This window comes from Carassius auratus, chromosome 44 (genome assembly GCF_003368295.1).
Source record: "Carassius auratus strain Wakin chromosome 44, ASM336829v1, whole genome shotgun sequence".
Taxonomy (NCBI): Eukaryota; Metazoa; Chordata; class Actinopteri; order Cypriniformes; family Cyprinidae; genus Carassius; species Carassius auratus.
The window spans coordinates 986,680-998,732 of NC_039286.1; the positions used below are offsets into that span (position 1 = coordinate 986,680).

A 12,053-nucleotide genomic window follows, 5' to 3' on the forward strand; every position below is an offset into this window, starting at 1 on the left:
TGACAACAATGGTCTTTCTGTGATATAAGAACAAAGCAAAATTTTCAGCTGCATGGCAAAACAACTGTATTCTACCCAAGCTGTGATTGTGAGTTTGCACTTTGTTAATTGTTATGCAATAAAACACCACAAAAAAAGAAGGTAAAACTGCACAAAATTCAAATATACACTACCGTTCAAAAGTTTGGGGGATGGTAAGATTTGTAAAGGTTTTTAAAAAGCAGCTAATGCTCACCAAGGTTGCATTTATATGATCAAAAATACAGTAAAAACTGTTTTCATGTCAATTTGGGTATTTATCTCAAGCTTTGCTCCAAGTTTTTGTGTGATGTCTCTGAAAAACATTGTTTTGTCTTAAGTCATGCATGGATTTAGGTGAAACTTTGCATGTCCGTGCATTGTGTGCTTTGTCTGTCTGGGACTTGATTGTCAGTCTATGCTGGTTTCACACTCGTACCTGTGTGTGTGTGTGTGTGTGTGTGTGTGTGTGTTTAATGCAACTGTTTAAGAGAACTTTCCTCCTGTGATCTGACACTGTGTTTAAGCTGTGTATATCTGCAGTGAGGGTGAGACAGTCTGGCCCTCAGGGTGACGGCAGTGTTTTGGAAGCTCAACCAGGTGTATGTATCCAATATGGCATGTGGGAGGGGCCTCAACTAGCTTCTCTCATTTCCCTGGCAAATCGTGTCACCAGTTCCCTTTTCTTGTCACACTGCTTCTAGAGATTATATAGCAGAAATGGAATGTGTTGGAGTCACTATGTTTCTGCTCATGTTCACCTTATTTCTAATCGTTCCTGGTAAGATGCTTTTCATTAATTTTTGAATGAATAGAAGCAGTAAAACTTTACACACTAAAACTTTAAATAGAATTTTATTTTTATTTTTTGGGCCGAAAATGTGGGGTTAAGACATAAGGGAAATTCAGTATTTTGGGACATCATATAATTAAATGCATTTCTAGAGTTTGCTGTAAAATGTTTATTATTTAGCCTGAAATTACATTGAAAAATGTTTTTTACATATCTAAAGAAAAATATGGAGGGGTACTCTGGAAAACATGTCATTTAAATATATATATATTTGTAAATATTGTTTCTTCCCATTGATGACTCTTAAAGTTCAGCAAGAAAAAAAAACCTCCACATTATTTCAAGTAGCAAATTGGCATGGATCCAGAAAGAATAGATCTGTGGTTATGTTTCAATTCTGTAATTAGCAGAAAAAAAAATTGCAAGGCGTTTACTTCCTGTTTTCACTTCCATATTGAATTTTCAGTAGAACATATTCCCACTGTAACATCAGTCATTTATAAAATAAAAAAAAGAACTGGTCAAATATAATTTTAATAATTCAATGGGCATTTTTATGTATAATCCTAGAATTTCATACAAGATTTTATGCATTAAATTTTTTTAAATACTATAGTTTTTTTGTGCTAAATAAAATGTTGAAAATTTTTACATAAGCACAATTTGGGATCACAATCATGATTGTGGAATTTCTGATGTCTAATATATTAAAGTTTTCAAAATTATATTTAAATTAACACACAAAATATAGTACATATATATATATATATATATATATATATATATATATATATATATATATATATTAAATACAAATATGTAATACAGTTCTAGATTAAGTTAAGACATGACAAGACACATGACTCGTAGTCTTATGGCAGATGGTTCCTACATTTAGCTTTTTGTGTCACATGATGCTTTAAAAATACAAAAACATAAAAGGCTAAGTGGATTATTCACAGTCAGGCTTTTGTCCATTTTCCATTTGTATGAGCGTTTTGGCTGCAGCATAAATGACTGTAGTGGATGATCAAGGGGTATGAATAGTCTAATGTTTGTTTGGGTTTGGGGATGCATAAGGAATGGATTGTTAGCATGTTGGCGTGAACAGCTCAATTCCTACTGCCTATTGTCGTGGTAGTATAAGTGTACTGTTGCTACCTCTGCAATCATTCTCACCTCGTTTGGAGACAATAAGAACAGAACAGGCAAAGCACACTTATTAATGATGTATTCATAACTTAGTGTAGCGTAAACACAGGCATGCTTTTTTTTTTGCTTTCACCAAATCTGCCCCTTGGTCATTTGTGCGTGCAATAGGGGTGTCTTTATTTATTATTTAGTGCACAACACGAACCACGCAGTTATCTATTGTAATGCACAACATGGGCTGCAAGAAGGCTGGTAGAAGCGAGTAAATGGGTGGAGAAGGCAGTTAAGGGGCCCAAGAGTGATAAAGGGGGACAAGTATGAGACTCTTTAACTGCTTACTGCCTACCTGCCTGCTGCCACATGGCCTTGCCTAGCAACGTAATGCTGATTAACAGCTGTCAGTTAAAGCAGGCCCTCCAGTCCACAGCCTACTTTCATTTCATCCATGCAAAAGAAATCTTATCCTTAAGTAAATGAGATACGACAAGAGTTCAGAAAAGTCCTCATTATATGAACAGCATTGTGGGAGCATAATTTTTGCAATCAGGTCTCCATGACTTCATGCGGTGTATGCGATTCCTGAGTGTTTGCTCATGGACCAGTTCAGACAAATTAGAAAGAGCTAGATGTTTGATCACTATCATTCTGAGAAGCTGGTCAATATTTGCTCACACAGGTATAGTATCAAGCTGTGAGGGCAAAGGCAGTGGTGATTAAACTGCGGATCTGTGTTTATAAACTAATTAATGATGTGGATGATCCAGTGTCATGCTGGAATTGCAGATTATGTGAGTGTAAGGTATGTCTGACTTACTCTTCTAATTTCCTTTTGTTTAGTTCATTTAAAAGTGTTCAGGTGAACTGAAGGAGAAGGAAAACTGCTCATGTTAGCGACTGATTTAGATGAATGATTTTACCAGCAATGTCACTGTTAATGATAAACATTAATGATTTAACCAGCAACGTCACTGTCAATGATAAACATTACGGGTTCTTAAGTAGTACGGTTCTACGTAAATGACCAAAAACATAAATATTGAGCAGTTGAGGCCTGGGATGATTTTGATGGTGTACATACAGAGGGTCTTCTCTGCTTTATGGACAGTTCTGTATGTGCTGTCCCCTGTGAAAAAGAAGTGTGCTGTACTGAATGTTCACTTGTAGTGTACTTCAAATATTAAAAGTATATTTTTGAAAACTGTACTGCAGATAATAATATTAAGGAATTGGGTATAAAAAGAGCCTCTCAGAGTGGCACTGTCTCTCAGAAGTCAAGATGGGCAGAGGATCCCCCAATGCTGCAGAGAAAAATAGTGTAGCAAAATGAGAAAGGAGTTTCTCAGAGAAAAATTGCAAAGAGTTTGAAGTTCTCATCATCTACAGTGCATAATATCATCCAAAGATTCAGAGAATCTGGAACAATCTCTGTGCGTAAGGGTCAAGACCAGAAAACTGTACTGGATGCCTGTGATCTTCGGGTCCTTAGACGGCACTGCATCACATACATGTATGCTACTGTAATGGAAATCACAACATTGCCGTTGTCGGCTTAAACTCTATAGGTAAAACAATAAGCCATATTTAAACATGATCCAGAAGCACAGGTGTTTTCTCTGAGCCAAGGCTCATTTAAAATGGACTGTGGCAAAGTGGAAAACTCTTCTGTGGTCAGACAAATTAAAATTTGAAGTTCTTTTTGGAAAACTGGGACACCATGTCATCCAGACTTAAGAGGACAAGGACAACCCAAGTTGTTATCAGCGCTCAGTTCAGAAGCTTCCTTCTCTGATGGTATGGGGTTGCATGAGTTCGTGTTGAATGGGCAGTTTACACATCTGGAAAGGCACCATCAATGCTGAAAGGTATATCCAAGTTCTAGAACAACATATGCTCCCAACCAGACATCGTCTCTTTCAGGGAAGACCTTCCACTTTCCAGCATGACAATGCCAGACCACATACTGCATCAATTACAACATCATGGCTGCGTAGAAGAAGGATCTGGGTACTGAAATGGCCAGCCTGCAGTCCAGATCTTTCACCCATAGAAAACATTTGGCCCATCATAAAGAGGACGATGGACAGTTGACAGTTGAGCAACTAGAAGCCTGTATTAGACAAGAATGGGTCAACATTCCTATTCCTAAACTTGAGCAACTTGTCTCCTCAGTCCCCAGACGTTTGCAGACTGTTATAAAAAGAAGAGGGGATGCCACACAGTGGTAAACATGGCCTTGTCCCAACTTTTTTGTGGTGTGTTGATGCCACGAAATTTAAAATAAAATAAAATCTTATTTTTCCCTTAAAATGATAAATTTTCTCAGTTTAAACGTTTGATATGTCATCTATGTTGTATTCAGAATAAAGTATTGAAATGTGAAACTTCTACATTGCATTCTGTTTTTATTCACAATTTGTACAGTGTCCCAACTTTTTTGGAATCAGGTTTGTACAACACAAAAGAGACAATAGTGCTGTCCCCAACCTAACAGAGCAATTCAGGTTAAGAGATTGTTATGTAATGGCAGCTTATTAGAATTAAGTGCTGCTAATGCACACGTTTTCAAACTTCATACTTTAACTATGGCTGTGTGCAATTTATGTTGTAGAACAAAAATGGTGATGAAAGTCTCTTTAAGTTCAGTGTCCTTATTTTTAACCATAAATCAAAAAACTCCATTCTAATAATCAGTTTGAACTTCCTGAGAGAATCCATGGTGACTTAGGCTTCCATTTGGCCTACAAATGGACGTCATGACTGAATAGCTCTTTTAACAATACACAAAACTGTTTATATGTGTACATTTTACTTGTATTTTTTGACCATACATTTAAGCACCATTTAACATTATCTTTTAAACAGGTACAGACTCTAAATGCATTGAATGCGTTTCACTGCAGCCCACACAGCATGGGAAAATGGGGGACCCGATGCTCCTCAAAGTTGAGACTCATTTTGATGTCCACAATGTGAGGTTCCAGGGGTCCTGGTGCAAGATTAAGCCTAATAACACTATTTTGGTCACTTTCAACAACATCAATGCCATCCCAAATCTGCGCCTAAAGAACAGTCCAGCACTCAATTTGCCTGATGTATCACTATATTTTGAACATCTGGTTGAAGACACACAGGGGGAATATGAGCTGCAGATCAACATCATCTTCCCAGGAATTCCCAGTCCAGTTGCTGTCACAAAAAGAGTGACAGTCACAGTCAGTGGTAAGAACATTTAAGTGGATCTCATTTATGACAACTGTTGATGTAGTATTAGTTACTAATGCTTTCAACGTCTTGTGAAACTGTCATTCATATGGAAGCTGTTTTCATCTCAGAGTAAAAAAAAACCCACAATGGTGATTTAAATTCTCACAGTTAACTTTATACCTCCAAATCTCACTTAATAAATTTCAATGACTTTAAATCCTGCCATGTGCCATATTGCACAACTGTTTCTCATAATTGTGACTTTTACCTCACAATATAACTTTTATCTCACAATTTAATCTTCATATTGCACTACTCTGACTTTGGACTTTGTAACTCACAATGTGTCTTTATATCTCACAATTGCGTCTTTATCCACCTTATTTTTTAACGTGAAAGTTAGCTATTTTCTGTGAATGTATAAGACGTCTGCTTCATTCAATATTCACTATTGGTAAATAACTAGAAAAATAACAGCAAACAGTTAAACTATTTGTACTAGAACCAGTGTGTTCATGCATAGGATGATTTTTACAATATGATAACAAATACCAGTTTCTAACGTTAAGCAGTGTGACTGGCTGTTTTTGTACAGTTAAAATAACTGGATGCAAATGACACCGGAAGCCGCACATATTCATTTACAAATGGTCACAGTTAAAAAATAAGGAGAATATCTGACATAGTTATTTTTATTTAATTACATTTTTTTTAATTTCTCTCTGATTCTGAGACATTAGCAGGCTTCCATACTACACAAATACACACACACACACACACACATATGTTTTATATATGTCTTTTCTGCTCTTAGTGCCTGTGTCCATGCCTGGTATTACGAAAACCCCAGAAGCAGAACTGGTGGAAGACAGGGACAATGTGACACTGACTTGTTCTGTTGAACATGGGACAAATGTTCAGTTCAAATGGCTAAAAAACAACAGGGTGGTTGATCCAAGTGAGCGGCATACATTCTCACAAGATCATGGGACACTTATTATAAACCCTGTCAAGAAAGAAGACATCGGTCAATACAATTGTGAGGCCCAAAACCACATTAGCAGTAAGCTAAGCAAACAGGCTGAACTCATTGTGTTCTGTGAGTATCTAATATACTCTTGTGACTCCAAGCTCGCTTATCATCTGTTATCATTTCATGTGTAAATCACCGCAGACTGGTTCCTCCTGCAGCCTGAGAATGACCTGCTGTTTGCATTGTTACTCAGACGTCAAACGTGTTCTGACATGTCATTTATATTAAAACAAAAGTCGACCTGAAATATGAATATGGATAATTTATGGATAATTTTTCCCCTCATTAAAAAAGTACAAAAATAAATTAATAGTATTTTTAAAAAAATATGTTGTTTACATTCACATAATATCATTAGCCTAATAAAAGTGTATTTATTTTACATAAAAATGTTTCAAAATGCAATTTTGAAATCACATGACAACCTGAAAAATTACACTGTTTTTCTCCCCAAACTTCCCTACTGTTGTATGATATCACTGACATAATAAAGTAATATTAATTTAACTATAGTACTAAAAGTAATAGAAAATCGCAATGAAATTTATTTTAAATGAATGTTGAAAAGAAAACTACTAATAAAATGTTTTGTAACGTTACCACATTTTTCAGACGGGCCTTATAACTTGGCAGTAAATTCGGACCAAGGTCTGAAGACTGCAGGGGTGTTCATGGTGAACCCGGAGGAACTGGCCTTTTTTGAGTGTATTGCAGACTCCAACCCTCCCAACACCTGCATCTGGATCTCGAAGACAAAGAACAGCACAGAGGTTCTCATGACTGGACCTCGGTTTGAAGTGAAGCCGTACGAGTTACCCCAGGGTAAAGAGTTCTTGTGCAGAGCATTCAACAATATGACGAAGAAGCAGGACGAGACCAAGTTCACACTGGTGATGGCCAGTCTTGACAGAGGTATGTTTGCGTTCATTGTCTAAGATCTGAACATTCATCCTCATCCCAAAATAAAGACAGTGATTTCTGACCTTGAAGCTTAAATAATTCTACAAACAAACAAATAAATAAATATTGTTTAATAATAATACAAAATAGGCTATATGTATTATTATTAATAATAATAATAATGACAACAACGTTTACTGGCTTTAGTATTTTAAGTTAATATTTCTTATTTATTATTCTTTAATTCCATCCATTGCGTGGTCTTGGCAAGCTGAGTTTTTTTTTTTTTTTTCCCAGTTGCTAAGTGCAAATCTGTCCCACCTGTGATTAAGTGTTGCTGTTCCACTGGAAAGTAAATAGGGGCTGGCACCTGTCCTTGTTGTTTACGTTGTTACAGGCAGTGAATTTTGGTCCAGAGTGCATACAGAATTAAAAAAAAAAAAAAAAGTGCAAGCATGCAATAAAAGTTCTTGTTTGTTTAAAGATGAAGATCACACCAGAAATCACACATTTTCAAATATAAAGTGTAAGTAACACTGATATCGATCTGTTTCCAGGAAAAGCCAAATACAGCCAGGAAGGGAGTGTACTCTCTTCAATGGCTTTCATTACGATCTCGTCAGTCCTCATCATAGTGTGTATGATGTTTGTGCTCCTAAGGAAGAGCTGCCATCCAAGAAGAAGTATGATATCATTCTGATTTTTAAAGATATTCAGGCATCACCTTAATAATGTGTCATTTGAACAAAATCAATTATTTATGAAATCATTTGTTTAAAGACCCAAACCCTCACCTTCCCCCAAAAAATCTGAATTTAAGATTTGTGTGTTTGCCATCTGCACTCCTAAATATTGTCAAAATTCACTTTTAGCGGATGTAGAAATGACTCATTCTGTACTACACAGATTTTCATCCAATCAAAAGCTCTCCAGAAAGAGTATGTCCCTCAACCCCTTTAACTATGTCTGTTTTCTTTAAAAAAAGAAGAAAAATGTATTATAAAATATCAACACAGAAAACTGTTTCATCTTATTTCAAAGGGGTCTTTAATCTTTAAATCAGTTTATATTTAAATTAAATAACTGTTATTCCTTAGCAATAATTTACATTCAATTTGTATCCTTTTTCTACAGTGATAAAGACTATCTACAGGCGGTAAGAAAATATTTCTTAAATATCTGAGAAATATATGACACGTTTGTTTATTTAAGTGACATCACTGATGGATTGATCCTGTCCTGCAGGCCAGTGACAGAGCAGAGAGGACTGCGGCGCTCTGGTAGGTTTACTGTGTGTCTCACACTACAATATACCTGAGTTGTTAAGCGCTGATGTGTACACTACCTCTCTGTGCAAACAAACTACTATATTCATATCAGCTTGGTTCCTGTCAGCATACTTTAAACATATTTTCCACCTTAACTTGGCTATACACACAGTTACTCCCTTTGGAGAATAAATAGGATATTACTAATGACTTACTGTCTAAAATAAAATGGTTGTGTGCTAGTGAACTAAAACACTGTTTAATTATTACTGTCAGACCAAATTGCTTTAAATACACTACATAACATCGATCTCAATAGAAATTAACGGCCAATAAAGTTGTTTTATTACAAATAAAATGGTAAATAAAAATGAATAAATAGATGAAAAATAAATAAGCTGAAGATTTATATTATTTAATGTATAGAATATATTATACAGTGTCTTAAGTTTGCTTTGTATTATGATACACTAATCTGATTAATATACTTGCAGGTCATGAAGATGCAACTGAAGACTTTGGCATTTATGAATTTGTCTCTGTACCTGGGAAAATGGAGTCAACACAGGTTTTTTTTTTTTTTTTTTTTTTAAAGTCATAATAAATAATAATCACTTGGTGTTTTGCATGAGCAGTTTTGCCACAGAACAGTTTGCTATTTCTTCTCTGTGTTTTCCAGGCATCCTGCAGGTCTTTGACACGGCTTGATTCAGTCAAAGATTTGCATACCACTATCTATGATGTCATCAAACATGTGCCTGAAACTCCAACACTGAGTCTTTTGAAATGAGAGGTGGATAGTCATGTGTGCTTGGATCTAAAGATGAAAGGTTTTTTTTTTCTGCTAATTTTTCTCTCTACAGTCACACATTTAAGCGTTTCTTTTGTTTTACAATTATTCTTTTTTTAAATTACTTATACTAATCATACATTTATAAACTTGTGCTGGCCACTGAAGTTTTTAAATAAGAAAACTATGACATTTTTGTTCTGTAACAGGCATGCTTAATGAAAACGCTGAAAGTATTTATATATGAATACAGTCCTCATCTGAATTTCGAATGTAAATATGATGTATGCATTTTGTACATTAAATCTGTATTTGTTTTTGCACACTGCAGGGTATTCTGTTATATTCTCATTACATTTTCAAGATGCCATAGTTTTCTATTTGATGCACCTGCTCCTCACGTTTTAAAACACATATGGACGCTCCGGAATTTGGAAATAAGGTTTTTTAGAAAAAAAAATGTATGCATTATTTTATTTGTTAAATATAAAACATAACAAGAATTTGGATTTACTTTTCAGAGTTTAGCTCTCCGACTTTATTATGTTGATGAAAATGCTGCATCTCTGAGTCTCTTTTTATGTTTGTGCATCATAAGTGTTTAAATGTATAAAATCTCAAAGGTAAATATTAGAAATAGGACAAGTGTTGCAGTGAATCTTTCTGTGTACATATTAAGCTGATCATTTTGATTATGGGAAGCACTGTTGGGTATTTCAACTGGCAATAATACTGAAACAAACACACAGTGTTTATAAAAGGTAAAATGATTTATAATATGATTATGTGTTTAATTGCTCTGTTTTAAAGGAAGAAGCGAAGCATTCATCAACAGCTCAGCTGCCCGGAGCGAGGCGCCACTCCCTTATTTGACAGGGAAATTTTCAGCGATATCAGAGGCACTTTATTGACGAGAAACACTTGCTCTTTTATGTGTGCTCACATCAGCATGAACAGCCAGTTGAAAGGACTCGTCTCTAACACCCACGCTAGAATATTTTTGTCAGGTAGCAGATATTTTTGCTGTAAACCTTTCCCTGAACTGTGAGATGTAAAAGCCCCAAACAAATTAGGTTTTGTGGTCTTTTCCAAGAATCTTTGACTCATTTCATGTTTTGTGTTTGTGGACCTCAAGTGCAACACACAGTGCAGTCTTCTACAACAGACACAAATAATTTGTGTGTGTGTGTGTGGTCAGGAAATTGTTAGAAAATTCAGCAGATACCCTAAAGCTTTCATTTTTAATTATCTCTCAAAAAGCTGGGAGGAAGAAAATGAATGTGAAATATCTAATAATGGTCTGTACACCTCCTTATAAAAATATAATTGTTCTCCTAGAGGCATGTTAGATTTTTTATTTGCTTTAAATGTAAAACTGATAAAAACAAATAAGCACATGAACCATAGTTTTGTATTCACAGGGGGAACAAATGCTGCAAAAGTAAATTATGGAAATATACATTTGACTGAGATAAAAATAAGTTATGACAAGCATAGTTATGTCAAAATGTGAAAAAAGTTAAATATTATCACTCGAAAAGTCGAAATTATGATATAAAAGTCAGAATTATGACAAAGGTTTAAAATATGACATGAAAAAAAAATATTAAAAAAGATTATGAATGAAATCATGAATCAATTTATTTGTAATTATTAATTTATTTTTATAATTTCTGTTTTTAGGTCATAATCACTAGGCCTCTGTATCAAATCATGATTTGTTTTATTTTTTATTTATGTGGCGGAACTGCAATGCGCACACCAATATTATGCAATATTTGTGTTAACAGAAATGAACAGTTTTTGTCTACTGCTCTACTCCTACTGTATCATAGACTGTATGTGGTTGATCAGAGGAACTACATATCCCATGCTGCACTAGCCATCTGTCACGTGAGTCCAACAGTGAAACATGGCACCTGTCTAGCACAGCAAGGAGTGAATCGCGTTTGACAGAAAAAGACCAGAGGATACATAACGTTTACTGCTTAGTGTTTTCAGCCATACAATGCAGAAAATCAAGTCTTTGATGGCCCGTCAGGTGGGTTATTTCTCCTCTTACATCAGTCTGCTTCTTGATCTCACTGACGAATCCGGAAGCATTTTTATTAAGCTAGCCTGCTACGTTAGCTAAAATACAAATACAAACAAACAGAAAAACTGCTTATATTTTCTCAGATATGCACATTTATTCATTGTATCATAACGCATTAAATAATTGCATATGGGATAATTAAAGGAAATATCTGAATGATAAATTAAAAGATAATGGTGAGCTCTTGGACAGTAGCTTAATATTTTCAAAGCTTAACGTTACATGTACAGTTACTTAATAGAGTTTGTTTATTTTATTATTAAAATGTTTAAAGGAATACCCTTTCAAACCTGTTATAAATAGATGTTAAAACTATAAACGTAGACGGTGTGTTGTTAACATCAAGGGAAGAATACGTCCTCTGGCTTGTAGTTTTGGGTTCGAGTCCAGCTGAGTCAGAGTCCAACGAAACTGTATTATTTATTAGTATCTTAACATTGTTTTAACATATATAACTAGAAACACGCAATGTCCATTTAAATGTAATAAATGCAAGTCTCGATTGCATCTTGCCATTTTGATTAATAAGAAAGCGTCCTTCTTTGCTAAGCAAACTTAATGATGTAACACAAGTAATGGCGACATTTATTTATATATTGTGATATATTTTAGAGTAAAACAGGCTTAGGATCGTTAAAGTTAATGTATAAATTCAAGGAGTAACTATCTTGGTGAATGGGACCTTAAGAGCAGAAAATGAACCCTTTATCTCTATAAAAAACAAGCTTTATCATTTTTTATTAATTTCGAATAATTAAAATCAGTTTGTGTCTGCTTATTCTATTCATCAGTGTTTGAAC

General features: G+C 34.8%; 2 protein-coding genes across 5 annotated transcripts in view; both read left to right on the forward strand.

The window, feature by feature from the left end:
* Window positions 1–146: 146 nt before the first annotated feature.
* Window positions 147–10,227, forward strand: LOC113062044 (HEPACAM family member 2-like). Of its 3 annotated transcripts, XM_026231554.1 has the most exons (10): window positions 147–799; window positions 4,826–5,182; window positions 5,982–6,266; window positions 6,813–7,112; window positions 7,658–7,783; window positions 8,235–8,256; window positions 8,346–8,380; window positions 8,863–8,936; window positions 9,048–9,198; window positions 9,969–10,227. In XM_026231554.1, exons 1-9 carry the CDS (start codon window positions 739–741, stop codon window positions 9,156–9,158), a joined length of 1,371 nt encoding a protein of 456 aa, XP_026087339.1. In that variant the 5' UTR covers window positions 147–738; the 3' UTR covers window positions 9,159–9,198; window positions 9,969–10,227. The 3 variants fall into 3 exon arrangements, 2 of the variants coding, with proteins under 2 accessions (XP_026087339.1, XP_026087338.1); XM_026231553.1 differs by lacking the exon at window positions 9,969–10,227 and having other exon boundaries at window positions 9,048–9,488; XR_003278499.1 differs by lacking the exons at window positions 8,863–8,936; window positions 9,048–9,198; window positions 9,969–10,227 and having other exon boundaries at window positions 7,658–8,038.
* Window positions 10,228–11,030: 803 nt separating this feature from the next.
* The window catches only part of LOC113062046 (syndetin-like), a 108,238-nt gene continuing 107,215 nt past the window's right edge, over window positions 11,031–12,053 (forward strand). The window contains exon 1 of one of the 2 annotated variants that reach the window (XM_026231556.1): window positions 11,031–11,199. In XM_026231556.1, coding sequence (XP_026087341.1) covers window positions 11,167–11,199 — 33 coding nt within the window. In that variant the 5' untranslated portion in view covers window positions 11,031–11,166. The remainder of the gene's footprint in view (window positions 11,200–12,053) is intronic. The other variant, XM_026231557.1, reaches the window with a different exon arrangement.

Bases quoted from the DNA above. Each gene is read 5' to 3' on its own strand.
- LOC113062044 (XM_026231554.1), top strand. From the start codon at position 739: ATGGAATGTGTTGGAGTCACTATGTTTCTGCTCATGTTCACCTTATTT. The intron at 5,183-5,981 runs GTAAGAACATTT...TTCTGCTCTTAG, and splicing joins AGTGACAGTCACAGTCAGTG to TGCCTGTGTCCATGCCTGGT. The intron at 8,381-8,862 runs GTAGGTTTACTG...ATATACTTGCAG, and splicing joins GAGAGGACTGCGGCGCTCTG to GTCATGAAGATGCAACTGAA.